The sequence below is a fragment of the Triplophysa rosa genome, linkage group LG11, assembly GCF_024868665.1.
Source record: "Triplophysa rosa linkage group LG11, Trosa_1v2, whole genome shotgun sequence".
NCBI classification, from domain to species: domain Eukaryota; kingdom Metazoa; phylum Chordata; class Actinopteri; order Cypriniformes; family Nemacheilidae; genus Triplophysa; species Triplophysa rosa.
In genome coordinates, this window is record NC_079900.1 from 7,633,146 (window position 1) to 7,659,990 (window position 26,845).

At 37.9% G+C, this 26,845-nt stretch overlaps 3 protein-coding genes across 5 annotated transcripts in view; all 3 read left to right on the plus strand.

Moving 5' to 3' along the window:
• fam171a2a (family with sequence similarity 171 member A2a) overlaps positions 1-7,445 on the plus strand; it is a 28,565-nt gene extending 21,120 nt beyond the window's left edge. For both annotated transcript variants that reach the window (XM_057345701.1, XM_057345700.1), the window contains 5 exons: positions 1,297-1,455; positions 1,594-1,773; positions 3,611-3,724; positions 3,837-3,963; positions 4,768-7,445. In XM_057345701.1, coding sequence (XP_057201684.1) covers positions 1,297-1,455; positions 1,594-1,773; positions 3,611-3,724; positions 3,837-3,963; positions 4,768-6,250 — 2,063 coding nt within the window. In that variant the 3' untranslated portion in view covers positions 6,251-7,445. The remainder of the gene's footprint in view (positions 1-1,296; positions 1,456-1,593; positions 1,774-3,610; positions 3,725-3,836; positions 3,964-4,767) is intronic.
• A 1,197-nt stretch (positions 7,446-8,642) lies between these two features.
• On the plus strand, positions 8,643-19,277 carry syngr1a (synaptogyrin 1a). 2 transcript variants are annotated; one of them, XM_057345703.1, is made up of 4 exons: positions 8,643-9,016; positions 14,752-14,989; positions 15,646-15,791; positions 16,054-17,553. In XM_057345703.1, the coding sequence occupies exons 1-4, from the start codon at positions 8,921-8,923 to the stop codon at positions 16,153-16,155; spliced, it is 582 nt and encodes a 193-aa protein (XP_057201686.1). In that variant the 5' UTR covers positions 8,643-8,920; the 3' UTR covers positions 16,156-17,553. The 2 variants fall into 2 exon arrangements, with proteins under 2 accessions (XP_057201686.1, XP_057201685.1); XM_057345702.1 differs by lacking the exon at positions 16,054-17,553 and adding an exon at positions 17,572-19,277 and having other exon boundaries at positions 8,645-9,016.
• Positions 19,278-21,489: 2,212 nt separating this feature from the next.
• tcap (titin-cap (telethonin)) lies at positions 21,490-22,692 on the plus strand. The gene is made up of 2 exons (XM_057346190.1): positions 21,490-21,767; positions 21,850-22,692. The coding sequence occupies exons 1-2, from the start codon at positions 21,616-21,618 to the stop codon at positions 22,238-22,240; spliced, it is 543 nt and encodes a 180-aa protein (XP_057202173.1). The 5' UTR covers positions 21,490-21,615; the 3' UTR covers positions 22,241-22,692.
• The last annotated feature ends 4,153 nt before the right edge of the window (positions 22,693-26,845 follow it).

Consider the following 26,845-nt stretch of genomic DNA (forward strand, 5'->3'; position numbering starts at 1 on the left):
AAACGTCATTTAGCTTCGCCTTTTGTTGTTGTTTCGAAAGTGGGCCATCCAGCGGTCCAAATATTCCATATTGTGGCTTTAAATGGCATTCGTGCTGTTTTTTTTCTTCTCAGGATGCAGCTGATGTTTGTTATTTTTATCACTGAGCATCTTTCTGACACTACACAGTCCCATTAGAGAAGACAAGCCACATCATTTCAAATGAATTGGATCCTCTGTAGCGATTGAGAACGGCCAAGCTTCTTAGGAGGCTTGCCAATTGGCCGTGCACCATCCAAATAGACCGTTCTGTTCTTTTACAACAAAATCATAGTTTTCAGTGTCAGGTTTACTGGGATCAACCCATCTGCAGCCCAATCCTTGTGCAATCCCAGAGGAATTGTAAGCTTTTTTTGGCCAGATGCTTGTCATCGTGCAGGATGCAAATTGCTGCCAGTGGTACGAAATGCAATTAAACCAAAGAGTCAAAGACCTAAAGATAGCCTAATTGAATCTGATCGCACTTGTCTGAATTGGCTGTCGTACGTGTTTGTTTTTGTTGCTCCCAAGAGTGCTGGGTAGACAAATGGTATCAGGTTTAATTTTAGAGACTTGTAGATAGTCTGTACTGCTTTTTAATCTCCTCTCACGTGCATGCAGAGAACACGGTTTATGGAGATGGATATGATAAGTAAATGAATAAATAGCTGTGACTGAGAGATGCCTGGGCCCCAAGCACTGCTACACTGTCCTGGATGTCTTGGTGGATCAGTGACCAGCTATTCTAGGTTTAATCTGAGTAGACAGCCTGCGGTGAGAGATACACGGTTGTATTCTTAAGCTTTTACTACTTGCCTCTCGCACACGAAGAAAGTCAAGTGGAGGAGGGGATTGTTGCACGGGGTGGATTATGGGATCTCGTAGATATTACAGTAAAACTTAGAACATCTCCACAGTTCCTTGATTTTGGGAAACATTTTCAAGAACTTAAGATTTTTTTTTTAAGTCCTGCTCTGTAGATATACTTTGTATATCTTTTTTGTTGTTGTTGACACACAGGAGAGGAAGGGGAAGTACGGTAGCAGCCAAAGCAGAGAGAAGTATAATCACTTATTCATTATCACAGCAAGAGTGCTTACAGGAAGCGGTTCTTCTCATAAAACTGCATTCAGAAGTGAATCACTTAACGACAAACCCCACAGCTGTTTTTTATTTGGGAAGAAAACTTGAGATCTTTCTTAGGGAAACCGAATGCTGAAAGTACTGAAACCCAATTTGCTACTCATTTAAAATGGTTTATAAATTCTTGTTGTTTAGGTTCTCGGAGACAGCCGTGGGTACAGCTTCAGAGGAAAGCCATCCGGCCAACCCTAAACACCTCCCAAATCGCCCTCACTGCCCTGCTCACATCATCCCGCAGTCAGTATGAGCTCGGGAACTTCCCCTACCCCCTCGCCTTGGAGACCAACTCAACGGGTGAGTTCCAAACATGTTTTCTGATGTTGGTATGCCATCTTTCTCTCTTCAAAATCACTTTAGTAATTGCATAGAATATGTAAATGGTGGCATGGTGGGGTTAAATCTATTTTGTTATTATGGTCTGTCCTGATTTAGGGTCCAACAGTAGCTGGGTGGAGTTGACAGCTCTAGCGGCGATGTGCGCGCAGCTCACCGGCCCCAATGACACTGAGGTTCATGTGTCTGAACACATTCATATCTCTATCCCACTCCCCTCTGACTCTCCTCTCAAGACTGCCACCAGCGTCCCCGTCTGGAGGTTTGATGACAGGACAGGTAAATCACTGAGAATATTTGTGTTAATTGTACGTAACAGCAAAGCTTATGGGACTCAGCCAGCTCTGTATTTAAAGGAATAGTTCACCCAAAAATGAAAAGTGTTCATTTACTCGCTGTTAGCTCTAATGGGAAATGATTTGAATCCAAGCGGCTTAGTCTATGGCAGCCTAATCCCAGCTAACATTAACCCAGTAAGTAAATGCATGATTGGTCAGGGGAGCTATCAAGACCCACACAGTCAACACTTCAACAGATGCATATTGAAAGGCATTAAAATTGTTGTGTTTGTTTTTTAATGCATTGTTGACGACACAGACTCTAATGAAGTATTCAAAGAAAATGAATAGATATATGTATATACAGTATAGATGCATAAATATACTACACTTGTGTTCTGTGTACTCCTCGTTCTCCATCATGCAGTCTGTATTTTCATGCTTAGCTTTCTTCTGCTTTTTGTTTTAAACTGGCATTCGAAAGAAAATGTATGAAAACACCCCACATTGCATGTAAGGCATAATCCATAATAACGGTCTGTAAATCAGACGTTCGGAAAAAAACATCCACTGAAATCTTTGACCCTTGCTCTGTTTTAAGATGGTTAGACCAGTTTGTTGAAGAGATGTTCTTTTATCATAATATCGCCCCCTACAGGACATGAATATGTTATTGATATGGTAAAGATATAGCAAGAGGTTTAGCATTTTCTCTCAATTCAATGTTCAAGTTCAAGCTAGATGATACTGTAACTGAACAGGAAAAATCCCATAATATTAATTTTGTGTGTGTGGTCAGACAGAACTGGGTTTCAGATAAGAGATAATGCTAAAGCAGAACAGAGGTCTGTAGTCTTGCGTGGTGCGCAGTTGTGATGTGATGGTCAGATGTACTTGTGTGGTCTAAAACTACAAAAGACTCTATTGTCAATGGATTTGCTCTGTATAATGTGGAAAAGTGGACGCTGGGAATAAGAAGAAATCACCCCGACTTATGTTTTGTTCAAGTTATACTACACAAATTACAGTTTCGTCCACTTCGCTGACACTTTATCTAAAACGATCCCTATGAAAACATTTTTGCCATAAGGCCATATTTCTTTTGGTGATTAGAGCACAAACAAAACAGGGTCATACAGAGAGAGCAGAGGCTGCTGCACATGGTTCTTGGGAGGGATTATTGTTGGAAAGCCCCCTATATTGAAACGCAGGCCTCCTCACTGAGCTAAGCACATAGCACCTCCTAGTGTGCATAGGTAGACACTGCACACTGCAATGCTTTGTTTTTGTGGGTAAAGCATTCCGGAAGATATTAGACATTTATTTCAGAATAAAAAAGATCCAGTAAATGTTTGTTTACATTATGATTATATTTTAGTAAATACATTATTTGGTCTTAATACAGTCACACATTAACACAATTTCACATCATACGCTCCAGTTGTGAAATCCAGCAAAGGGAGAGCATTTCTCCTTCAGTGGCGGGGAGACATTTGTTATTGTATTTGTCAGAGTTTACCCTGTCAGGACACATTAACTCTCTGTCTGTCCTTAGGGGCTTTTTGCAAAAATCGTGCCCCTCATTGCCTTACCCCTGTGCTCCATATTCCATTATTCCCTTGGAATAATATTGAATGGTTACCTAGACCGATCTCAGATCTTAAGTGACTTTTAAATGAAGAAAATCGATTGACTGTGTAATTTGACACAGTTGGGGTCCCTGTCCCTGGCATGCTGCCCATTCCCATTTAGTTGAGCATTTCGTGTAAGCTGAAGCAAGATCTCATTGTATTTATCCATGTCTGTTAATTTTGTAATAAAGACCCGGTTTGTTGCAGGTTTATGGGTTCGAAGCAGTGCTGGCTACATCAAAAAAGAGGGCACTCAGATGACATGGAGTTTCGTGGCTCCAAGTTTAGGGTACTGGCTTGCAGCATTTCCATCAACGTCAGGTGAGATCTGCTGTAGTCAAATAGTATTTTATATTGTATTGTAATTGACTTGTGGTCTTTTTAGCTGTTTTTCATTTGCCTGGTTTAAAAAGACCTGAATGTTGTGTTAAAGGGACTGGTATGAATTCCTCTGGTTTAAGAGACATCACAACTTACCACACCATCTTCTTGCTTGCAATTTTGGGTGCCATGGCCCTGTTAGTGCTCATCCTGCTGTGTTTGCTACTGTACTACTGCAGGTATGTGCTCAATGTGTGTGTTTGAGTGACAAAGTGAATCTTGGATGAGTGAAAAGCTCACTCTTGTAGGCTTGGCCTGAATAAGCCATGTCAAGATATTTGTATGAACAGATACAGCAAGATGAAGATGAAGCATTTCTCTGAATTTTCATCAAAATACATTTTTGCCAGTACTTGTATCTATCTCATTTTTTATTAATCTATAAATATACTTTTTTCTGAATTTACTATTTACTGTATAGGTATGTGTTTAGGTAAAATTATCATTTTTGTTTCATTCTGTGAACAGCGAACAATATTTCTCCCAAATTTACAATAAAATATTGTTTCTATTTGCAGAAAATGAAAACTAGAGAAACCGGTCAAAATAACAAAAGATGCTCTGTATTTTTCAGACCTCAAATACTGCAAAGAAAACAAGTTCATTCATATTCACTTTTAAGCAATACAACAGTAATAGTTGTACATTTAGGAAAACTATCAAAACAATTTTTTATGTGATAACCTCTATCTTTTATAATAATTTTTATCACAGTTTTCATGTGTCTTGTCATGCTGTCAGTCTTTCACATTGCTGTTGGTTGACTTTGTCACTCCTGAGATTTGATTTTGTTGAAATTCAACAGACACTGGACGATAATGACCACAATGCAACTAGAAATGCTGATTAAATGAAAATGTTGGTCTCTTAATTTTTTTCTTAGCTTTATATGATGTATTAATTATTGAATAAGTAGTTCATCAATAGTAAAATTTTGACCAAAACTTGTCCTTTTTTTATAACAAATGCCTTGATTTTTTCAGAAGGCGATGTCTGAAACCTCGACAGCACCGTCGAAAAATGCATCTCTCTTCCACTCAGGAAAGCTCAAAGAGAGACCAGGGCACATCCACCTCCCACCTCAATCTCATCAGTGGTGGACACATGGAGACAACATCTTCCGCCACCGATCCTGAAGGCATCAAATCCGTCCTTTCCTCTGATCGTGATGTGCACAGCTCCAGAGAAGACTTCTTCAGATACGGCCTCACACAGAAACAAAGAGACATCAAGAAAGGCGAAAGCTTCCCAATGAAGGCTACTCAATCTACTCACACAGGAACCCGAGACCGGCTCTTACAAGATGACTACAGCAGAAGTTACAGCTCTGCTGAAGACTCTGATGAACGCAGATACCATAATGCTAAAGACAACCAAGGTTATTCATCAGACCCACCTTCACCACCTCCTCTTTTTCCGCCTTTCGTTGGCCACTATCAGGATCACAGTCGGGACAGCAATCCTCCGGAGTATTACATGTCCCAGACAGGCGATCACCTTAGTCGGCCAAGTTCTGTGAACACGCAGCCTGGCCAGCTGATCTTCTGTCACTCCATGGAACAGATGAAGGAGAGCATGTACCATAGCATGGTGCCCACATTGGTCATTCCTGCTCATTACATGCATATGTCCTCAGACCTGTCAGCTGTGGAGCAAGCAATGGAAAGGCAGCAACAGCTGCAGCACGATATGGAGGGCATCCAGGTTAGTATGAAGCTACCACGGCAACAGAGTCAACACCAAAAGCAACAGGCCAAGCAAGAGAAGGCGACGGAAGAGTCGAACCAGCAGGCCGTGGGGCCGCCAGACCAGAACTGGGAAAGCGAACAATCCGCTTCTCCAGTCCGCATCCCTGTTTTATTCAATGATTCTACAATAGCGCAAATGAATGGAGAGCTGCAGGCGATAACTGAGAAGAAACTGCTGGAGCTTGGGGTAAAGCCACCCCCCCGCGCCTGGTTCGTTTCCCTCGACGGACGTGCAAACTCTCTAGTTAGACACTCCTACATAGAGCTGGGAAATGAATCTTTGCGTGCACCTGTGGCCACCAGCAGTCTACCCCAGGAGCACCGTGCTGAAGGTTCAGGGAAATCAACTAAACGGAAAGTAAAAGAGGAGGGCAGGGCAAGTGAAAGAAAGGCTCACAGTAAGATTTATTCCAAACTTCCGGTTATAGACATGCCAGACTCGAGCAGCGAGGGCCATTCTGCCATGTATTCGCCTGAGGAGAACTCCACAGCCCCACTGCTCGACGAGACCTCTCAGACAAGAGGCGGGACCTTTCCCCGTAAAGGACGCAGTCGTGACAACAGCACCCGCAGTAGCGCCAGCGAGATCCAGAAAGATTCTGTCACCAGCCCGGACGATGACAATGAAGCGGACGACATAGATGACGACGGAGAAAATAAAAAGAGCCCCTGGCAAAAGCGTGAAGAGAGACCCCTCATGGTGTTCAACGTCAAGTAACTCGCTCATCACTATCCAAATCTGTATCATGACCTTGAGATGAGTCCTCACTAAAGATGAGTTTAAAAGATGCAGAACAAGCTCAAGAAAGGACATGGCAATTACCTGAGGGACCAGGTTCCAAGCATCCAGACTAGGCACTAAGAATAAGCACTGAATGACGCTTGTTAAGAAGAAACTGATGAATTCTCACTCCTCAGATGTCCTTCAGATAGATTAGCTATTCTTGCTATGTAGAAAATGATATCTGGTATTATTCTGGCATCGGTTCCTGAGACCAGGGAACCTTTTATTGCAAATCAAGATGCTCTGTAAATCTCCTTTAGTGATGTCCACTTTTTGTAAGAATGACCATGAGCCATTTTAAAACAGACTTTGGTGAGCAATCCACAAGCCTTAAAGAGGTTTTTTGTTTTAGTGAAAGAGATATTGATGAAAATGTTTCCCATGAATGGCAAAAGGCTGTTTTGAGTTTTGATAGATTTTCAATATAGTTTACTTTTATTGTAGTGATGGATTTTACTTAATTTTTATTTGTTCATGGCTACGTACTAGAGCTGAACCACTAAGATGTGTGTGGGTAAACGTGGGTAAACTACACTTCACAAATGGGAGTGAAATGGTTGCTGAACGAATCTGTTTACTCCAAATGTGACTTATCAAATCTTAGCGTTTGACACAATTACACTGTATTTTGTACTGTTGGTAAAAGATGCCCTTTTGTACTGATCTGAAAGCAGTGTTGGGGTTTCTTTTATGGTTAAGGATAGCTAGGAAAGCTGCTCTTACAGGTTCTGCTTCAAGGCAGAAGACATTTTGTATTCTGAATATGCATTTCCTATTGGGTCACTGCAGCAATAGGACTTGTGTTGTATGAAAATCAAAGTTCTTACTTTGGACACATGTGACAATGTTTTCGCACTATTCTTTGCTGCAGTGAGTATCAACCTTTGCCATAAATTAGAACCACTGCAACTGTCAACTGTGGTAGTAAAATTGTATGTTTTTCTTTTATGGACTTTTTTGTGGTGTGACTGAAGATACAGATTGTGCTTGAAATGGATGTGCATGGATACATTTACAAAAAATATTGTACCACGTATTTTTTTAAAACACGAGTACTGCTTAAGCGCTCTTACTAAACTCTGTGAACCACTTATTTGTAAATAACACCCTAGTAAATTTACACTCTCAATTTGGTCTTGTGCTTTTTATTTTCACATTCGACTACCATCATATCAACTATGACTACCTTTTTTTCATATGCAGATGTCGGTTTATTGTCATTTCAGCCCTCATAGCTTGAAGGACAGTTCAAACATACTGTACATCTCACCAATTCCATGGTTGCATTTTCATTCTCAACCTCAACTTACTTCGTGGGAGGTGTATATTGTTGTCTTTATTAATATAATATAAAATAATATATTATGGCCCGGTTTCACAGACAAGGCTTAGCTTAAGCAAGGACTATGCTTTAGTTAAATTGAGCTATTTAAGTCGCTTTAAGTAGTACTGGTGTGCATCTTGAAACAAAACAATGGCAATGACATGTTTTAAGATATGTTTATTTTCAGTTAAGACAGCTTAAATTCATTTTAGTCTGGGACTAGTTTTACGCCTTAAAGTCACCATGAAACGGAAGTTGCGAATGCCTTTTTTTCCGTATCGTGACGTGTATCCGAGTGAAACGGCTTCTGAAATTAGAATAAAAATGTAGGGCGGGGCTTTATTTTGCTGTAAATTGGGCCTGGAGGGGAGGGCAAAAATTGCCTGGCCATTGGGCAGTCAGTATAGTCCTACCTCGTTTTTGCTGCTGAAGTCATGTGGTGAAGAGTTGTTGTTGAGAGGGGGAGAGGAGCTTAACGTTTTTGATGAAAGATTACAAGTGCAAATGAATAAAAAAAAAAGGTGTGCACGGATAAAACATTTATAATAATCACCGAAACACTGTGTAAAACACTTTCCTGTTTGATTGCATGGTGACTTTATGCTTTAAGTCTGTGAAACCGAGCAAAAACATATGTTAGGAATTCTAATATAGTACATAAATCCTATAAATGTACATTATTTAGACCTGTGGACCAGTTTAAAGTGCATTCCTCTTCTTAGTCTTGGTTTAATGGCCATTACTTTAATAAAAATGTCAACTGCATTTGACTAAGCATTATGTTTATCCTCAAAGAGTGTGGGCAGTCAGTAGGTGGCACAAGTTTAGGAACAGTAATTTAAAAGAAATTACATTGATCAATGCACCGTGGGCTGGCTCTTATTTTGGGGACACTAAAATGTTATCTAGTGGCGTGATTGATTTAATACCGCCTTACTGCCCATGCTTGCCTCGGGCACGTGGTCGGCAGCGCGCGTAAACATCCTCGAGAGTGCGCGTGCAGCTTGACAGCATAATGCGCGCTCTCGTGTTCCCCGGATGCGTGTTTACTCAGTCTCCTCTCTCTCCACCCTTGAAATGAGAGAGGTACGGAGTGGAAGGGACATCGTTTCGCAAGAAATCCTTCACGAAAGTAAAGCCAAGATCGAGAACTTACAACAGACGGGTGCGAAGCACGAGGAGGCGAGCCTTTGATGCGCGAGGAGAAATCGATTCCACACCAAGGTTAATTATCTCTGGAAACACAACTCAAGACACGGAGAAATCACGAACCTGTGAGGATGGAGCAGGCATACGGGGCAGGCAAGGCTGGCGGAACCTTCGACCCGCTTACCTTCTTTCAGCAGCCGCAGACTATTCTTCGCATGGTGTCATGGGTGAGAGTCATTCTGCTAATGAAATCATTTAAGCGCCAGCCCGAGTGTCACGTGATGACGTGTTAATCTGCGTGCTCGTAATGTATATGTTTTGTTTACGTATTTAATTGTTAAAAGAAATTTCTGTATGCTTAAATGCCGAATTCAGATATTTAAACGGTGTAATTAGTGTAATTAAAGATTCATATTTCATTCACTTAAATACGTTGTATACAAGACGATTGGTTTGCCTCTTACACAACTCAGGGCCGTTGAGTCCGTCTTTGAACTCATATGCTTTTTCTTCTCGTTGAGCCATATAATGAAATTATATTAAGATATTTACCTGCAATCATGAACGGTTTGTTTGCGAGTCTCACTTGACATAAAATCGATGAAAATGTGCTTACAATCCACCTGCTTGAGTAAAGTTGAGGTGTTTAGGATGTCTCTGGTCATCGCTTGTGATTGATCTCGTGTGCGCAGAAAAGCTCAGGTAACAGTTGGAAGGTTGTGTGTGAATCCAAAAGACATGCGAGTAAAACATAACTATATGCATGCTGTTGTCTTTTACAATGTATTGTAAAATGTTTAAAGCTTTACATTATATGGAGGCTTGGTCAGTTGTCTTATGTATGTTTGAGCTCTTTGCTGAGTAGAACCGTTTTGAGGAGGAGCACGTGATGGGGTGGGAGAGATTATAAGGAGGTGGATGGAGGAGTGGGTTGATTTAGCCACAACTATTAAATAGAAGGATGCATTAGGCCTAACACAAAATCATTCTTTGATTTTACTGTTTCTTTAAAAAAGTAATTATTATTATAGATTTAATTATGCCTAAATATTTTCATTTCTCAGGAAAATGTTTGATTTGTCTTGTTTTACAGTTAATTTAACTTTTTTATAACTACTCGGTGTTGCCGAGTGACTTTTTTCTCTAGTTAACTTCCCTGAGAAGTTTCAAAAAGAAAGGTGTTTGCTCTGACGATACATCCATCTGGTCTTGCGTTTTGGCGAGGAGTGAATCATATAAGAAAGTGTCTGTTCTTTTGTCTTGAGGCAACCGTCGGTGTACATTCTGCTGTAGGGTTGCACAATCATGGGTAAAATGATAATCGTGATTATTTTGCTCAAAATTTTAATCACGATTAATAAACACGATTATTTTGTTAGTTCAGATCTTTGTTCAGAAATGTGAAGACAATCTGCTGTACAGCATCTTCGTCATGATAGACCGGAGGTGTGTTCGTCTGACTCTGAATCTGATTGGTTGAATGAATAAGTGTTGCTGCGTTGGCATGACATTTATTGAAGACCTCAGGCTGGATAGTAACAAGCTTGCTATAAGGAAAATGGATGAACTGTAAAGGCATCAATGAGATTGCTTCTGGAGCCGCCTCCAGAATACATCTGTATAGAATTGATTCCTTTCATGTGTCATGTGAGATATCTTTTTCATTGATCATTTCAAACTCATAACAGAAAGAACAGCAACATTAGCATGCAATGCATTCTGTAATCATGTTAATTACGTAGATACCATGTCGGATAGTCTCTGATAGCCTAGGACTTTGTTGTTGCTCAAAAACATGATCTTTTTTTAAAAGAATGGATCTTTGACTTTAGCCGCTTTTTTCTCATCCAGCCAAACCGAAGTTGTTGGAAACAAGGTCCTTGGTAGAGAAAGTGAGTTGAATACATGACATTAACACTAGATTATTCATTTATTTCCAAGCTCTGACTTTAAAGCATCCAACTGTAGTATGTTTTAAAAACTACAAAATTACATTGACTACATAATTTCCCCCAAAGTACTCCATGTAACACCTGTTGCAAGATGTATGATTGACAGAGGCCTGTCTTGTTTTGTACATTCTGCATATGATGTTTTTAATATCGCATGGTCATTTTGTTGTAGTCTGTTATAGCACTAATGGTAAAGCTGAATACTGCTGTAGGTGGGCATCCTCTCTATCTCGCTCCATATGTCCACCTTTTTCCTGCACAGGCATTATGCCAGAGAGAAAATACAGTTTAAAGATCCTCTTCATCCCTCTAACAACATTAAACTGAGTATGATACGTCTATTTCCTGCCAGGATTTTCCCTCTGGTTGTAATATTTTGCCAGTGGATTTCTGTTCACTGATGCATTGTGTCATTCTAATCCTGACTAGGGATGTAACGATTCCCCGTGAGCCGGTTGAAAATCGGTTATAATGAGTGACGATTAAAATCGGTTGAGGTGTGAACTGAATCACAATACATTTTTTGAACAGCAGGGGCCGCTATTTTCGCTGCAAATCTAAACGTGGACATGCTGATATTTCTTAAATGCAAAAAAATCCAAGAAAAGCTCAGACAGTATTAGTTTGTTTATATAAGAGACTTTTTCTATTATTAATTTGTTATAAAATTGCAGTTTAGTTTTGTTATTTGAAATAAAACATTATTTTATTATACAAAGAAACGTGAAGCATTTAAGAAATAATGCAAGGGAAGTTGTTCATTTCTAATTTGTTTCAACTCATTTTTTTAAAATAAATCGTGAGTAAATCGTGAATAAATCGCATCGTGAGATCAGAATCGTGACTCGCATCGCATAGTGAGCTGAGTGAATCGTTACATCCCTAATCCTGACATGTGATTTATTTTATATTTCCGATCGTAATTATTTTATAAAGTATCTGGCCATAGTAGGGAAAATAAATACTATACTGCCATATAGGGAAAATAAGTTATGAGTCAATGGGGGATGAGATCTGTTTGGTTACAAATATCTTTCCTTGTGTATAGCAGAGCAAAGAAATGTATACAGGTTTGGAACAATCTGAGGGTGAGTAAATGATGACAGAATTTTCATTTTTGGGTGAACTATCCCTACTAACTGTCCTACTAACGTTAGGGCTAGTAAAGGTAAAAATGTATTTGGGTAGTTGACAAATAAACTGTGCCTTGTGTCCTATGGTGTGACAACAAAAATGTAGAAAACAAACTCTTAATAATATGTTATTTATGATTAATATTTATAATATAAAACAGCACAAGAGATTTTTGATAAAAATGTAGCAGCAGTAAAAGTGTATAATGCTAGCGGTTAAAAAGGGCAAAACCTACTGAAAACAGACATCATTGTCTTTATTTTGTCACACACCTGCAACATTTTAAGTCGTCATCTCTAGAGGCCCTGTGAATATTGAGGTCCACTTAACTTTACACTCCTCGGTGCATGAGAGTTTTCTACCAAGGGTAATAAATCTCCCATATGAGTTATCTCCATTTTAGAATTGAATTTCTTGCCCCACCAAAGCACCAACTATTGCAGTTTAATTCCATTTGCTGTTTATAGCACAGCAGACCTATTTCGCTACATGCGACTGCTGTTTAGAAGTATCCTTATATTCTTTTTTCAAGTCCATTAAATGTTGCTGCATTGATGCATGAATGTTCTGTGAAGGGTTTTAAATGGATAGGTGGTCTTCATTTGTAGTCCCATGACTCAGTCTCTCTCTCTCTCTCTCTCTCTCTCTCTCTCTCTCTCTCTCTCTCTCTCTCTCTCTCTCTCGTGATCTCTCTTTCCCTGCACTGTGAACACAAGGTCGGGCAGATTAAAGCGAGGGATTGAGGGGGAAGGGTGGTAGAGAGGAAAAGCTCGGCATGCATGTAACAAACACAAGAGATGAAAAAATTATGGGTCAAGACAACTGCATAAGAAAAGAGAACAGGAGACTTGCGTACAAGATCACCGAGTGATCCACATATACAGTGTGCTATATATTAATTAGTGGACATAAAAACAGTACCACAAATGAGAATTTGGAGTTTGTTTAAATTTAAGTTTTAGATCAGGCTTATACTGTAAGTATTGTATTTCCTATCTCGCATTACACAACCAGCTACACAGACACCATTGTAAATTGTATAAAGGGTCCTGTTGAATAGCAGAACAGGTCTATTCTGCTATATTCTTTCTTTATATGTGTTGATTGATTTATTGGTGGGCGAGCTACGGTTGACTGATCTAAAATGGTTCCCACACAAACAAGCACCAGCTGATATGCCTCGCTGAATGACGAAATTATAAATGAAAGCGACAAACTATAAATTAAAGTGACAACCAATGAAAGCCAATCAGAAATGACATGCTGACCTTGCACGAGATGCTGAACTACAAAATGTGACATGAAAGATTTATATGCAGCTGCGAAAAAAAAAATGAAGAGGCCACTTCAAAATTATTTTCAGCTTTTGTGAATTATTATTTATAAGTACGTGTGCAAGTAAAAGGATCAATTTATCTGCAAACATTTCTCCCAAATTCCAAATGATAATAAGGTTTTTATTTGCATTTGTAGACAGTTCTATCGGACGCACATGCTGGCCCGTAGTTAACTTCTAGTCTGTTTTTGGTTATAATATAACAATTTATTTTATATTTAGTTTATATGCATATGTTTTTGTATTGATTAAATTAAAACTACTCAGCAGTTATTGATTCTTGGCTGAAGTCTACCGGAAGTTAAGTTTGGCCCAAATAATGTTTGTTTGTGTTGTTATTGCTGAAACGGTCTTTTCTTTTTATTACTCCAAAGAAAATAAGTTCATCATGTTTAAACAACACAATACACCTGCGTATGTATTAGGATAAAAATGAATATATGATGGAATAAGACGACCTTTTTCCAGTCTCTCGGTCTTTCACGTTGCTTTTGGGTGACTTTGTCATTCCCGAGGTTTGTTTTGCAGAAAATCTTACATGTACCTAATGTACCCATATGTACATAAAACAATGTCAGCCAGGTTTAAACAGAAAACAAGTAAAAGCTCTGCTGCTGATGATGATCACAAGATCAGGGTCCCTCGTGCTGCCCTTTACAATGCCTGCTTTCATGCGCTCACTGGCCTTGTGATCCAGACAGCTAATTAAACACAGCCAAAACACTTGACCGAAAAGCTTCAACAGCAGTTCAGTTGATGACATCTGTATGAAATTTTGTGCTCTTTCTCTCTTACAGCACATTTGTTTGACAAGATAAAGATAAAGATAAAGGTTTGAATGATGCATTGAAATGCCACAGATTGAGTGTTTCAATGTTGCCAAACCCCCGTATAAGCATTAGGTGAATGCTAAAGCTGATTATTAGGCTTAGATTACAGGGTTGGAACAGACAATTAGGAAGCAAATATGGCAATGTTTATCCGGCTGGTGGCCAGAGAACTTAGTTGCATGAGTAGAATTAGCTTTTTTACAAACTCTGTCTCTGTCTTTATGCTTTTAGACGCATTATACAGATGCAGAGACCAGCTGTTAAAACCCTGCTCTTTGCCAGAATGTGCCTTCATTATTTTTGTCTAAAGCCAAAAAGAGAACCAGGGCTCATTAGCATGACAGGCACATAGAAGTGCTGTAAAACGGTTTCCTCTAGTAGGAAACAAACACTGTATAATGCAATAATGTACGGTTTAAAATGGATCTACAATCATTCTCTGTGTGATGATTGATGCATCTTATTCAGTCCTGTGCTAAACCAGTCCTAAAAGCAAACTTCATAAATACTTTCAAACAGACGTTTTGTGTTTTCTGCAACAAAAGATTTACAGCAATGATGTGGCAGAAAAATGATCAGGTTAAAATGTGACTAATGTAGACACAAAAACCCTGAACTTTTCAGTTCACATTACAATTTTGTAAAAATCTGTGTCAATATTACACAAATTAAATTTATTTTATTCATCTCAGCCGTTTTTCTTTCCACAGATCTTTTCCATTGTCATTTTTGGATGTATTGCCAATGAGGGCTACACGAACCGTCCAGATGATGAGCAGGAGTTCTGTATCTTCAACAGGAACCAGAACGCCTGTAACTATGGCGTGGGGATGGGTGCACTGGCTTTTCTCTGTTGCGCTGCTTTTCTGGCTCTGGATGTGTACTTTCCACAGATAAGCAGCGTCAAAGATCGTAAGAAAGCTGTGCTGGCTGATATTGGTGCTTCAGGTAAGGAACGCTTTTGTTGTGTAGGTGATGAAAATTTGTGTTTCGTGTTGCTTGCTTGTGTCCAGAGTCTGGCATGTTGTAAAGCATATTAAACCTGCTTCACCTGATAGAATTTAATTTGTGCAAAAGATGTGTAGACGTGCAACACAGGCATCTTTGTCCATTGCATTCCATTGTTTTTTAGTATCTCACAGAATCAGTGACTCGGTGATTTTAAATATGAATACTGTAAAAACACTTCTAAAAATGAATAGCAATATCTGTTTTAAACTTCCTCTGACATACTGCCCACCCCATACTGCTGAACCTTCTGCAGTGTGTAAAGCCGGTGCTTTGTCCTAAAATAATACCAGATTTTTTTCAATAGCTGTGTTTTAAATCCTATACTACACACACAAGATGTAGCCTCACTATTTAAAATAATTTAAAATGTAAAACTGCTTAATGTCTAAATTTGTTTACTTTAATATTAAATATGAATCTTTGCCATGTCATTTTTAAGTATGCAGTATAGTGTATTCTGTGCAATATGCAATAAGCAAGTTTTTTCATAGACAATATTTTGTAACTCAATTTTAGATTTGTTTGTTTGCACGTAATTATTGTCCTGCTTCTAGAAAATCTAAATTCTTGCACCTGTTCTCTATTTCTTCCAGCATTCTGGTCTTTTATGTGGTTTGTGGGATTCTGTTTCCTGGCCAATCAGTGGCAGGTGGCCAAACCAGAAGATAACCCCCTGAATGAGGGCGGAGACGCAGCCCGAGCCGCCATAACCTTCTCCTTCTTCTCCATATTCACTTGGGTGTGTAGTGATTTCTCACAATACTATAATGCATTTAAAGCAGATTTGATTCACTCTGCTTCACTAATCTTCTCTGTTTCAGTCTCCCCCAGATCATTCACTGTATTTTCCATAGTAATCTGTTTGCAGATTTCTAACCCCTTTGTTTTCGATTTGATTACTAAATCCTCAAAGTGCTTCTCTTGCAGAAATCGCCCTGCTGCATTGACCAGATTGATGGGTTTTTTTAATCACCGGCTCTGACCGATCTATTTTTCTTTAGGGGGTTCTTGCGCTGCTGGCCTCGGAGCGGCTAAAGAAAGTCTCATTTGAAGAGGAATACAATAAACTGTTCACACCTCATACGCCTCCTCCATTTGTCTAACATTGTAATTATGACTTGTTTATTATGCTATAGGCATCAGCTACAAAACACAGGAATCAGAAACCTGAGGTCGCTAATAGTAACAAAGATTTGCCGAGTTATCTGTTTTGTTGGTTGTGGCTGTGCCAGTCAAGCCCTGATTCCACCAGTTTTAACTTGGAAAAGCTTTAAATGATTATTAAAGTGTCTAGGGGTTTGTTTCCTAGACAGGGATTATCTTAAACCCGGCCTTAGTTTAATTAGCAAATATATGTCGTTTTAGCAAACATTATTTCCTAAAACATTACTTGTGTGCTTTTTGAAACAACGCAAAGGCACTGATGTATTTTAAGATACGTCAGTGCAAGTTTTTTTCAGTTTGGACAGCTCTTACATTTGTTTTAGTCCAGGGCTAGTCTAATCCCTGTCTGGGAAACCACCCCATGTATTGCTAAACTAAGCAATACAAAAGGAAAAGTTAACCCCCCAAAAATATTCTGTCAATTATTCATCCTCATGTCATTCAAAACCTATATGACTTTATTTCTTCTGTCGGACACAAAAGAAGATATTTTGAGAAAAATGTCCATACAAGGAAAATGAGAAATGTCCATACAATGGAAGTCAATGGGGACCCATGCTGTTTGGTTACGGACATCCTGCAAAATGTCTTTTGTGTTCTGCATGGGTTATGAATGACATGAGGGTGAATAATTGCACTATCTCTTTATGTATGGAAGTCTGGCTGTACAAATGATTTTGTCAAGCTGCAGTTACAGTTTTTATTAACTAGAGGGCATCAGCAGCACATATAATATTGCCAGCATGGTGTTATATCCTTAAGAATATTTGTTGTCAGGTGGTTTTTGTGGCCCTTTTTCCCACCACACTGTTGTTATGGCATTTAATGATTACATTTTATGACTTGTTCACAGCTGAGCTGCAATGGTTGTTAGATTTAAAATGCATATTTATCCTATCGAAATCATACATTTGTTTTTGTCTACAAAATGTTGCCATTTTGAATGTGTTGATTAAACAGTCTTAAATTTGAGTTTAATTGGTGGCTTTTTTTGTGCACAGTTTGGTTAAAAGGTTAGTCTAGGACATTACATAAATCGTCCTTGTCTGTGTTGAGCTTAATCCTGACTAACATTCTTAAATTTGCTGCTTAATTGAACTAACGTTTCTTGTCTTTTGTTTCTCCCCTTTTCTTCTTTCCTCATTATTCTCATGAACACATTGCACTGTTTCACCCTAATGACACCAAAACTTGACTTCCCTTATTGATGCCTTTACATTTGTTCACATCAATTCTCCTCTCGTGCTTCCCTTGTTGCCATAATCCTATAATTCCCTTTGCAACTCCTCCCATACATTTCCACCCACCCTTAAAACCCTCCCTTCCACCTCCTCCATTATCCCCATCGTCTAAAGGCCGGTCAAGCTTTCTTAGGATATCAGAGGTACAAGCTAGGTTCAAGCTCCTCCCTCTTCTCTCAGGACTATACTGATCCAAGCCAGGATCCAGCAGCAGCGCCCTCTACAGACTCGGAAAACACCGGATACAACGCTGATATAGAGGCCAGTTATGACGGCACTGGTGGTGGGTACCAGACCCAAGACTACTGATGTGGGATGTAAGGATGTACGCAACAGCCTTAACAAGCATAGGCTGGTAGGGTTACACTGGGAAACAGGAACATTTGGGGTGACGAGGATGAACATGAACATTGGGACTCATTTTTGGGAATTGGGTGGTTGAGGGAATGAGAAAATCAGGGGTTTGGTTGGTGCTAATAACCCCTTTATACTGAGTTTGGTGTAGGTATTGCTATTTTTGTCACAGGGCTTGATTTAAAGTCTTCAATTAGGCTTAATTTCCAAAAACACTCAAATGTTTGCCCATAGCATTAGGGTTAAGACATTAGGAACAATTATTTATTGGTTAATAGATATAGAAAGTATATAGAAAATTTAACTTATTGATTCGTTAGTTTCACAAACTTTCCAAATTTGAGATCTTTAGCAGACTACCATCAACGACTACCATTTCCAGTGTGGTCAAAGACACTAACTTGGTACTAATAATACCTGTAACAAAACTAAATGCTTTGTAAGACCACAGTGTCTTTTTGTTGGTGAAGTTTCTTTATTTAACTATTGACCTCTAATGGAACAGATCGCTCTACTCATGAATAGCTCTTTGCTGCCATATTGTCATACACCAAGAATCCTAGAAGATATTTTAAAAACTGATCAGATTGAAAAAATCTGTGTACAATATACCATGATATATGGTCTGTAATCCAAAATATTATGTAATACATAAAGTGAAAGTAAAAAAGTGACTCTTAGCCTAGCGAAGGTGAATGTGGAGTGAGTTTATAACATTTAATTTAGTGCTAATAACAACATGAATCCAGCTACTATTCTTACTCCACAGTGAAGCCTCAAATAGATGTTTTTGCTTGGAAGAACAGACATACTTATCATTTACATCTATGAATTGTCAAATTATTATAATAATCTATAATTTACAAAACTTTGTCATTATGGATGTTAAAAGGTTCCCTTGTGGTAAGTTTTTCATAATTGTCTTGAGAGAATACATTTAATGCTGTTTTTAACATAACAACTCTTAAATCAGCAGGGTTTTACTTTACAAATAAGTCCACAGGGTGTTTTTAAGTTACAGTAAATGTATCTGAATATATGAAACCAGCATATTTTTATTTACAAAGATGTAATATAATCAAGTACATAAACATTTATTACCAAAGTAATTGTCAGAGATGATCTACGTTAACAAAAAAATAATTCTTTATATTGAATTATATATTATTATAAAGTGTAGAAGTTCATTTTTCTCTTTAGAAAGTTATATTGTTTTCTGAATCAGGAAACCTTTTTATCTCTTGTTGAAAGAAAAGCTATAATACAATCGGCATATTAGCCCATAGATGATGTGTTATATACTGTACATGTGCATTTGTGGAGCTGGAGTTACAAAACAGTGCAAAGTTGATGTGAATTAACTGAATCAGGTTAAAATAGCTGTGTGTGTGTTTTGTTCTGTCTTACATGTTGCTTGTCTGGTAAGATGTCTGATATAACTTATAATAAAAACATTGATGGTCTTACTAGCAAGTCTTGTCCTATTTTCATAACTGGGTTTATAAAAGAATATTTTAATCAATTACATAGTATTACGTTTACCATTTTAAGCACACCCTTCTAATCAAAACATTTCAGGTCTGAGCCCCACACTTACCATTTTGTCCTGGGTCCTGTGAATTCTAGCCACACATTCATAAATACATATGCTTACAGGAAACAAATTTAAAAAAAGAGTCTTAATGTCATAATCTACAAGCAGACATTCATTACTGGACTCCTGCTCTGATGTTTAGTTGTCATGCTTGTGTAACTCATGACTGGCATTATATTTCAATTCCTTAGTGTGCTGAGTGGCCACATAGCAGGAGAGAGAAGCACAAGAGTGAGATCAGTTCCTGTAAATGCCCGCTGCGTCATTGAGAGTGAAGCGGGGACAGAATGTGTGTGTAACATGAGAATATGACTGTCCATAACCTCTGTCTGCAAACTACTATATTAAACTGATGAGTGAATACAGCGCCAATGCTAAAGTCCTGTCGCTGAACATATGCTATGACTGAACATGTGTTGTCACTATGATTTTCTTATAGTAGTTGAATGCTTAAAACATAGATTTTAATTGAATTAAAACAGTGTTTTTGTTTTCCTATTAAGATGTGCTACTGTTGTGTTGACTAGTACGATCTTCATATTCTTGAAGTTATAAGCAGTGTTGGGTGTAACTAGTTACTAAGTAATTAGTTACTGTAATTTAATTACTTTTCCCTTGAAAAAGTAAAGTAAGGGATTACTCTTATTTTTACTGTAATTTAATTACAGTTACTTCTGATGTAATTAAACTAAATACTTTGTGTAATATGTGTGTGTGCAGAAGAGGAATTTACATCAAAATTCAAAGTCTAACTTTAAAATCCGTGCTTTAATGTATAATTCTCACATTTGTAATTAATAATACTACTTTATGTAGTTTTATATTATTTATTTGAATGAATTAAAAGTGCCGTTTCAAGTCTATCCTTGAATCACATAACTCATCAAGGTTGATGTAGGATATAGAAAGTAATTAGTAATAAGTAACTAAATACTTTTTGAAGAGAGTAACTTGTACAGTAGGCTAATCTAATTACATTATCGAATGTGTAATTAGTAACTAGTAATTAATTACTTTTTCAGAGTAACTTACCCAACACTGGTTATAAGGCATCATTTTCTATATAACATGAAGTGCTTTTTTACTTTAAAGGAACAGTTCACCCAAAAATGAAACTTCTGTATTTTTTTAATCACCCTCAAGTTTTTTTATTTATTTCTTTGTTCTGATGAACACAGAGAAAGATATTTGGAAGAATGCTTGAAACCAAACAGTTCTTGGCCAGCATTGACTACCATAGTAGGAGAAATTGCATTATAAATGTCTTTGTTCTGTTGAACACAAAAGAAGATATTTTGAAGAATGTATAGGAAAACAGTTCTGGTGCACTTTTGACTACCGTTGAAAATTTTGGTGGCCAAGAACTGTTTTGGTTACAGGAGCATTCTTCCAAATGTCTTTCTCTGTGTTCACAAAGAACTTACACAGATTTTGAAAAACTACATTCTTATTTTTGTAAAAAATGCTTTTTTACTAAAAAAATCACTGTTTACATGTTAACGACATGACCTTGGATCATAACAATACCAATGACACACTTATAATCGTCCCACTTGACCTGCATTTATAGTATAACAAATTCTCTTTGATGACTGCTATTTATTCAATGTCTTTCAAAGAGATTATCTGTGCAAAAGAAGATTTATACAGAAGATAACAGTTGCTGCCATTTGTTCATCATCTCCTGTCTGGTTCCATTGTTTAGTTTCCATTGTGTTTCCAGCGACACCTTTGATATCAAATGGCCCATGCAGGAACAGCTGTCATGTTGATAAAAGATAATCAAAGGTTTAATTCAGGACAAAAAAATAGAAGTGGAAACTTTAAAGAGGCAAACTAGTTATTTTGATATTAACTGTATTTATATTCATTTTTATTGATATTTAAACGATAGATGAATGTTCAGTGATGACTCTGAAACGTGTCCAGGAAATTTGAGTTATTTGATCCGTGGGGATTTCTGAGCTCATGTCCATGTTCCAGTGCTTTGCTTGTGTGATACGTGGGTGAGTGGGCAGCAGGCGTCAGTGTAATTCCATTGGACAGAAATAGCAGCAGAGCTTTATAAAAGCACAACATACGCTCAAGCAGACAGAAGACACCAGAGACGGGTCCTGTCAATAACTAACAAAACAAACAAGAAAAGACGAATAAAACTATTTTAAAACAGTGAGTAATTGATCTTTAAAGTGAGACACGAACAGACTCTGATGATGCAGATGTGCACAGTTTTGGAGAAGAAGGGAGGACGTGTGGTTGGAGCTGAGCTGAGCTGCAGCGTGAAAGAGGAAAATAAAGCCAAGAAAGAAAGTTACACAGCTGACTGGCATAGCATCAACATGAAGACGCAACCTGAAGATCGGTGAGTGCTTCTCTCAAGTAGATTTGTCATATTGGACGAAACTATAGACTGTAGATCCGTACTTTCTGTTTTATTTCTGTAGTCAGTCCATGCTGATGTTGGACGACTCTCGCAGAGAAACCCTCTCTCGATACTGGCAGGGCCGTCCTCTCAATCAGACGTGCCCCTCGGGTGTGCTCCGAGTGGGCAACGTTGAGACAGGTGTCCGGGAGCACCAGGTCTTACCCTACAGGATCTCCCTGCCGTTGCCCATTTTCAAGCCTACGGAACTGGGCATTCGTCTGGGTCGTGGAGCACCCCACACCCTGGAAGATCTTCCCCCTGCCCGTGTTCCAAATGGTGCCTGCCTGGACAAAAGACCAGTGGAACAGATCACCAAAGACCTGCCCCCAGTCAAACCCATGCGAATGGAGTTTGCCAAAGCACCAAGAGCCCTGGGCCGATCCATGTCCCAGGAAGCCCAGAGAGGGTGAAAGGGCCGAAAAAGGAGGAAGGCAGAAAGTGGATGATGAACCAAAGACTGTATGGACTTTATTAAAGAATGAGAGGAACAGACGTGTTAAACTAAGAGATTGAGCAGGTACTAAGAATTTAGCAATAGTCAGCAGGTTCAGCAAAGTGAAGACTCAAATGAAGGTAAAGATAAGGCGATAAAAGCACGATGGTTTTGGTAATTATATACTGTTAAGAAGGATTATGGTTTTGTATAGTGAATTTAGGTTGTAAATAGTATTTTGTTTTAATTGTTCAATGTATTTTTGGATTTTTTTGTTGGGATGCCTTTGCAGGATAATCTTCTGCACATTGGAATTATTTAACAAATAGGAATTGCACTATATTGACTGATGGTGTTTTGTAATTTATTAATATTTGTTATTTGATTAATATTTAAATAAAAGGTGTTTAATGCAAATTCAGTTTTGTGTTTTTGCGTCTCATTAGAAAGCAAGGAGAGAGGGGGAAAACAATTTTTTTTCACAATGTAACACAACAACATGGTACCTCCAGTTTATAGCACTGTGTTTATTAACTGTTCTCATATAAACAGTTAATAATCATCCAGTTGAAATTTAGTGGCATCTAGCGGTGAGGTCACGAATTGAAACCAACAGCTCACTCCCCCCTCTCTTTCAAAGCACTAGACTGACACAGGATTAAGATGTCGTCACGTTTTCGCTTCTTTGCCGAAGGACATAACAGAAGTTTGTCCATTTAAGGCTACTGTAGAAACAACATGGGGAATTCCATGCAAGGGGACCCGCGGTGTACAGTATGTAGATAGAAATAGCTTATTCTAAGGTCATAAAAACATAATTTATGTATGGTCTTTATACACCTCTGAAGACATAGTTATGTTTATTATATTGCATTTCTGTCAACAGATCCTCCAAAAAATTACACATTTGAAATTAAATTACGCTTTGAACTGAATGCTAACAACATTGTAATCTTCCTGTGCCCAGCCCTCACACTCACATATTTTGCATACACACAAGTTATGTACTTACCATTAATCCAAAACATTACTTTTTTTCACAATGGTCTCATTCTAACGTTGGAAGTACACTAGCGCTAGCATATGCAGTAGATGGCCTCAAAGTTGATAGGCATGGTCATTTTGATTTCATCGGGCAAAAATTTGTTGAATTATTCTTAAATGTTCTCACATGAACCTGAAATAGAAACGGCAGTCAAGCAGGGGTCAGAACAGACAGTACTGGCATCTAACACTCTTTAGTCTGTCAATTACTGATATGTATCATCAAAACTGAGAAAGTGGATTTGTTCTTTTGGAAAGAAAAGAAGTGCAACGGAGTTTTATGGATGCAAAGCAAAGCTAGCATTTTGAGGTTGTTTTTAATCAAACTGAGTGTAGAAGTGACTGTGGTATGCCGTCTGGTGTTCCAGAATGCCTTTGGTGATTTTGTGCCAAGAATGCCATGGGCTTAACATGCTGTCTTTTTCATATTTCTCTCCCTGGCTCTCACTTTTCTGTCTCTCTTTCTGATTTCACAAAGACCCTTTTATTCCAGTCATAATCAGAGTAATTTGCAACAGATTAAGCTGGTGTGTCACTCAGTGCTGTTGGATATTTTTAGCTAAACAAACAGAGCCACGATAGATCTGAAGGGAGGTGGGGGCTGATCCTTTAATCCTTGTTCTTGCTGGTTTTCAGCTGTTGTATGTTATGTCTTCCCATTTTCTAAATTCTTCCAGGGTAGCCTTCATTAAACGGGCTTAAAGATGCAATTCGAAAAGATTCAATTATCCAAAAAAAATCAACCCAAAATCAGTTCTTGAGTAAGTACATAAACAGATCAGGGTTCAAAAAGTTAAATAAACTAAAATAACATAATTCAAAAAAATTCATTTGCACAAACGGTATCTCATGATCCTGCAGTTTGGAACATTTCAGTTTAATCATCAGTTTGAAGTATGTGTGGGGTCGATGGTTGTGGGGGTCGGCATTATGAGTGTCAGCTGATTCTATTTGGACCACTGACTGTCTCCTAGAATTATCTTACTGGTTTGGCATCTTTGCCAATGTGTGCCTGTACCATCAATGTGCTTGAGCTCTAAGATAACCAGCATGCCAGATTGTTGTTATTTTGGAAGGAATCATTGCATAGCAACACACACACACACACACACATATACACTTATTTAGATAGTCAGCTTCAAGTGGGGGGCTGCGTGTTGATGTGGAGAACTATATTGCATGTCTGATGCATCATACAGCAACAGTCTGTACAAACACACAAACACTCACTCTGTAATTCACACCACTGCTATTAAAGAGTAAAAGTGTGTCTCTGTATGTGAAAAGTAAACAACTGCTGAATGTTCCAACACCCACACAAGACTTATACATGTGACTGGCTATAACCCCCCAGTTCGGATATTAACTTCAAAGTAACACACACTCCTGATGCAAGTTTAGAAGTTTCTCCACACCAGCTGGTTCTCTATTTCACAACACCATGCAATCCTTAATAACATTACATAATGTAATATAATATTTATATTACCCAGCATCACAGTGTATTTGCATGTGTATCTGTATTTTCTTGCAGCTTTGCTGATCTATTTTGTATAAGGTGTATGTATGAAAATGCATTGCAACAGTAAGTCTGTAACAGCTGTTTAAAAGTACACTGTTAGAAAAAAATATATTTTACAGGTAAAGGTCTGTATTGTTTTGTAGAATGTTTCTTTTTTCCATTAGACAATTAATGCCTGTTGTTTAACAGATTTTTGCTGTAATTAAAATATCACTATTACCAACCATAATTTGATATTACAACCATGTTATGTTTTTAAAGGAATAAATTGTATTTTACAGTTCGAAAAATAAATAATTTACAGATTTTTCCTGTAATTCTTTTATGTAAAATTAAAGAAAATAGTAGTCATTTGAAGTGTCATTATATGCAGTAAAGGTCATTATGCATTTAGGGTATTTTAAAGGTCAATTGTTAAATATTAATTAAATAGCTAGTTTAAGGGTTTATAACAAACTGTAGCTCATATAAAAAGGGAGTGTTGATTGTACTTTGACCTTAGTTCAAATCTACAAAGCTGAAATGGCGTCTCAAGAAAGTGAGTACAAACATTTATTATTGAAAATTAATTCATTTCAAAGACCTCTTGTTTCCTTTTAAATTCGTTTTTTTAACTTTACTAGTTCTTGTAAGTAATTATAGCAGGTGTAAAAAACTTTTCTGACTAAAACACAAAGGTCACCCATAGTGCATTAACTATCATTTAAAATCACAAATGCTTTTTAATTTCAAACGTAAATCATTTTGCCTAATTTATTCAATGAATCAATACATTAAAGGTGACCGAGAAAGCATTAATCTAATCACTTTTGATAAAATAGCAACAGAACCACCTAGCAAAGAAGATGGAAGATCAAGTCGGAGAAGAAATATAAAGTATGACTTTACCACCCATTTGTAAGTTTTGCCAAATTCAATTCAAAATACATTCATTTGAATAGCACTTTTTCTACAATGCATATCATTTCAATGCAACTTTTTCAGAAAAAAAATAATATTTCAGTGTTACCAAACAAATAAAAAAACTTAGAAGTAAACCAGAAAATCTGTTTCTTGGTTACTTGTTTTGTTAGTAAAAATCACAAGTTTTTATTGTGGTTCAACTAAAGGTGAATATCTTTTTAAAAATGTGGGGAAAGACACCAGGTTTGCCTTAGCATGATGATGGTTTAATTATTACATTAACTGTTATACTGACATTGTATTATAACAGGGCTGTTTTGTATTTATGTACAGTATCTTGCATTTTAGTCGATCCTGAAGTAAGGATCTGGCTCTTGGGAGAGAACTGGGCAGATACAAAGCTTAGTAGGAAACTTACTCTTGCATGGGAAGAAATGCCTTTGAACCAGAAGGCTCCTTTCAGCAGTGTGTTGAGCCAGCCAGAGGACACATTCTGACTCATATCTGTGATCATCACACCGATGTTTGACAGGTAGGTTCCTAAAAGCCAAATATTTCGGGCATTGAAACATTGTGTGGACTTGACTGCTCCAGGTACACATGTCCTTCTTCTAGTTCTGCAACCAGATACTTTCACTGAGGAAAGCAAAGATGTGATTGCTGAGATCCTGAACTCATGGTCGGATCAGGCACTGAAACACACCCTGGGACTGATAATGGAGGACCCGCTGAAAAGTAACATTGTTGATGAGAGTGATGAAGAGAACAAATATGTTCATAGTTTACTCCAAGAAAGCTGGAGGTACTGTGGAGAAGTGATCAGAGTTCAGTGACTGAGATATTTGAGAAAATCAAAAATATGGAGAAAGACAATGATGGGAGTCATCTTATGATTTTACCTGAGTTGTGTGATTTACCACCAGAAACGCCTTCAACATAATTTGAGCAGCCTCTACCAAAGATGAGGAAAATCATTCAAATAAAATAAAAAATAAATAATGGTTTTCCAAACATTTTATTGATTTACAGTAGAACACCGGATTCTTTAGGTGATTGATATAAAATATTTTTCAGCTCATGTTTTCAAAATTAAAGGGACAGTTCACCCAAAAA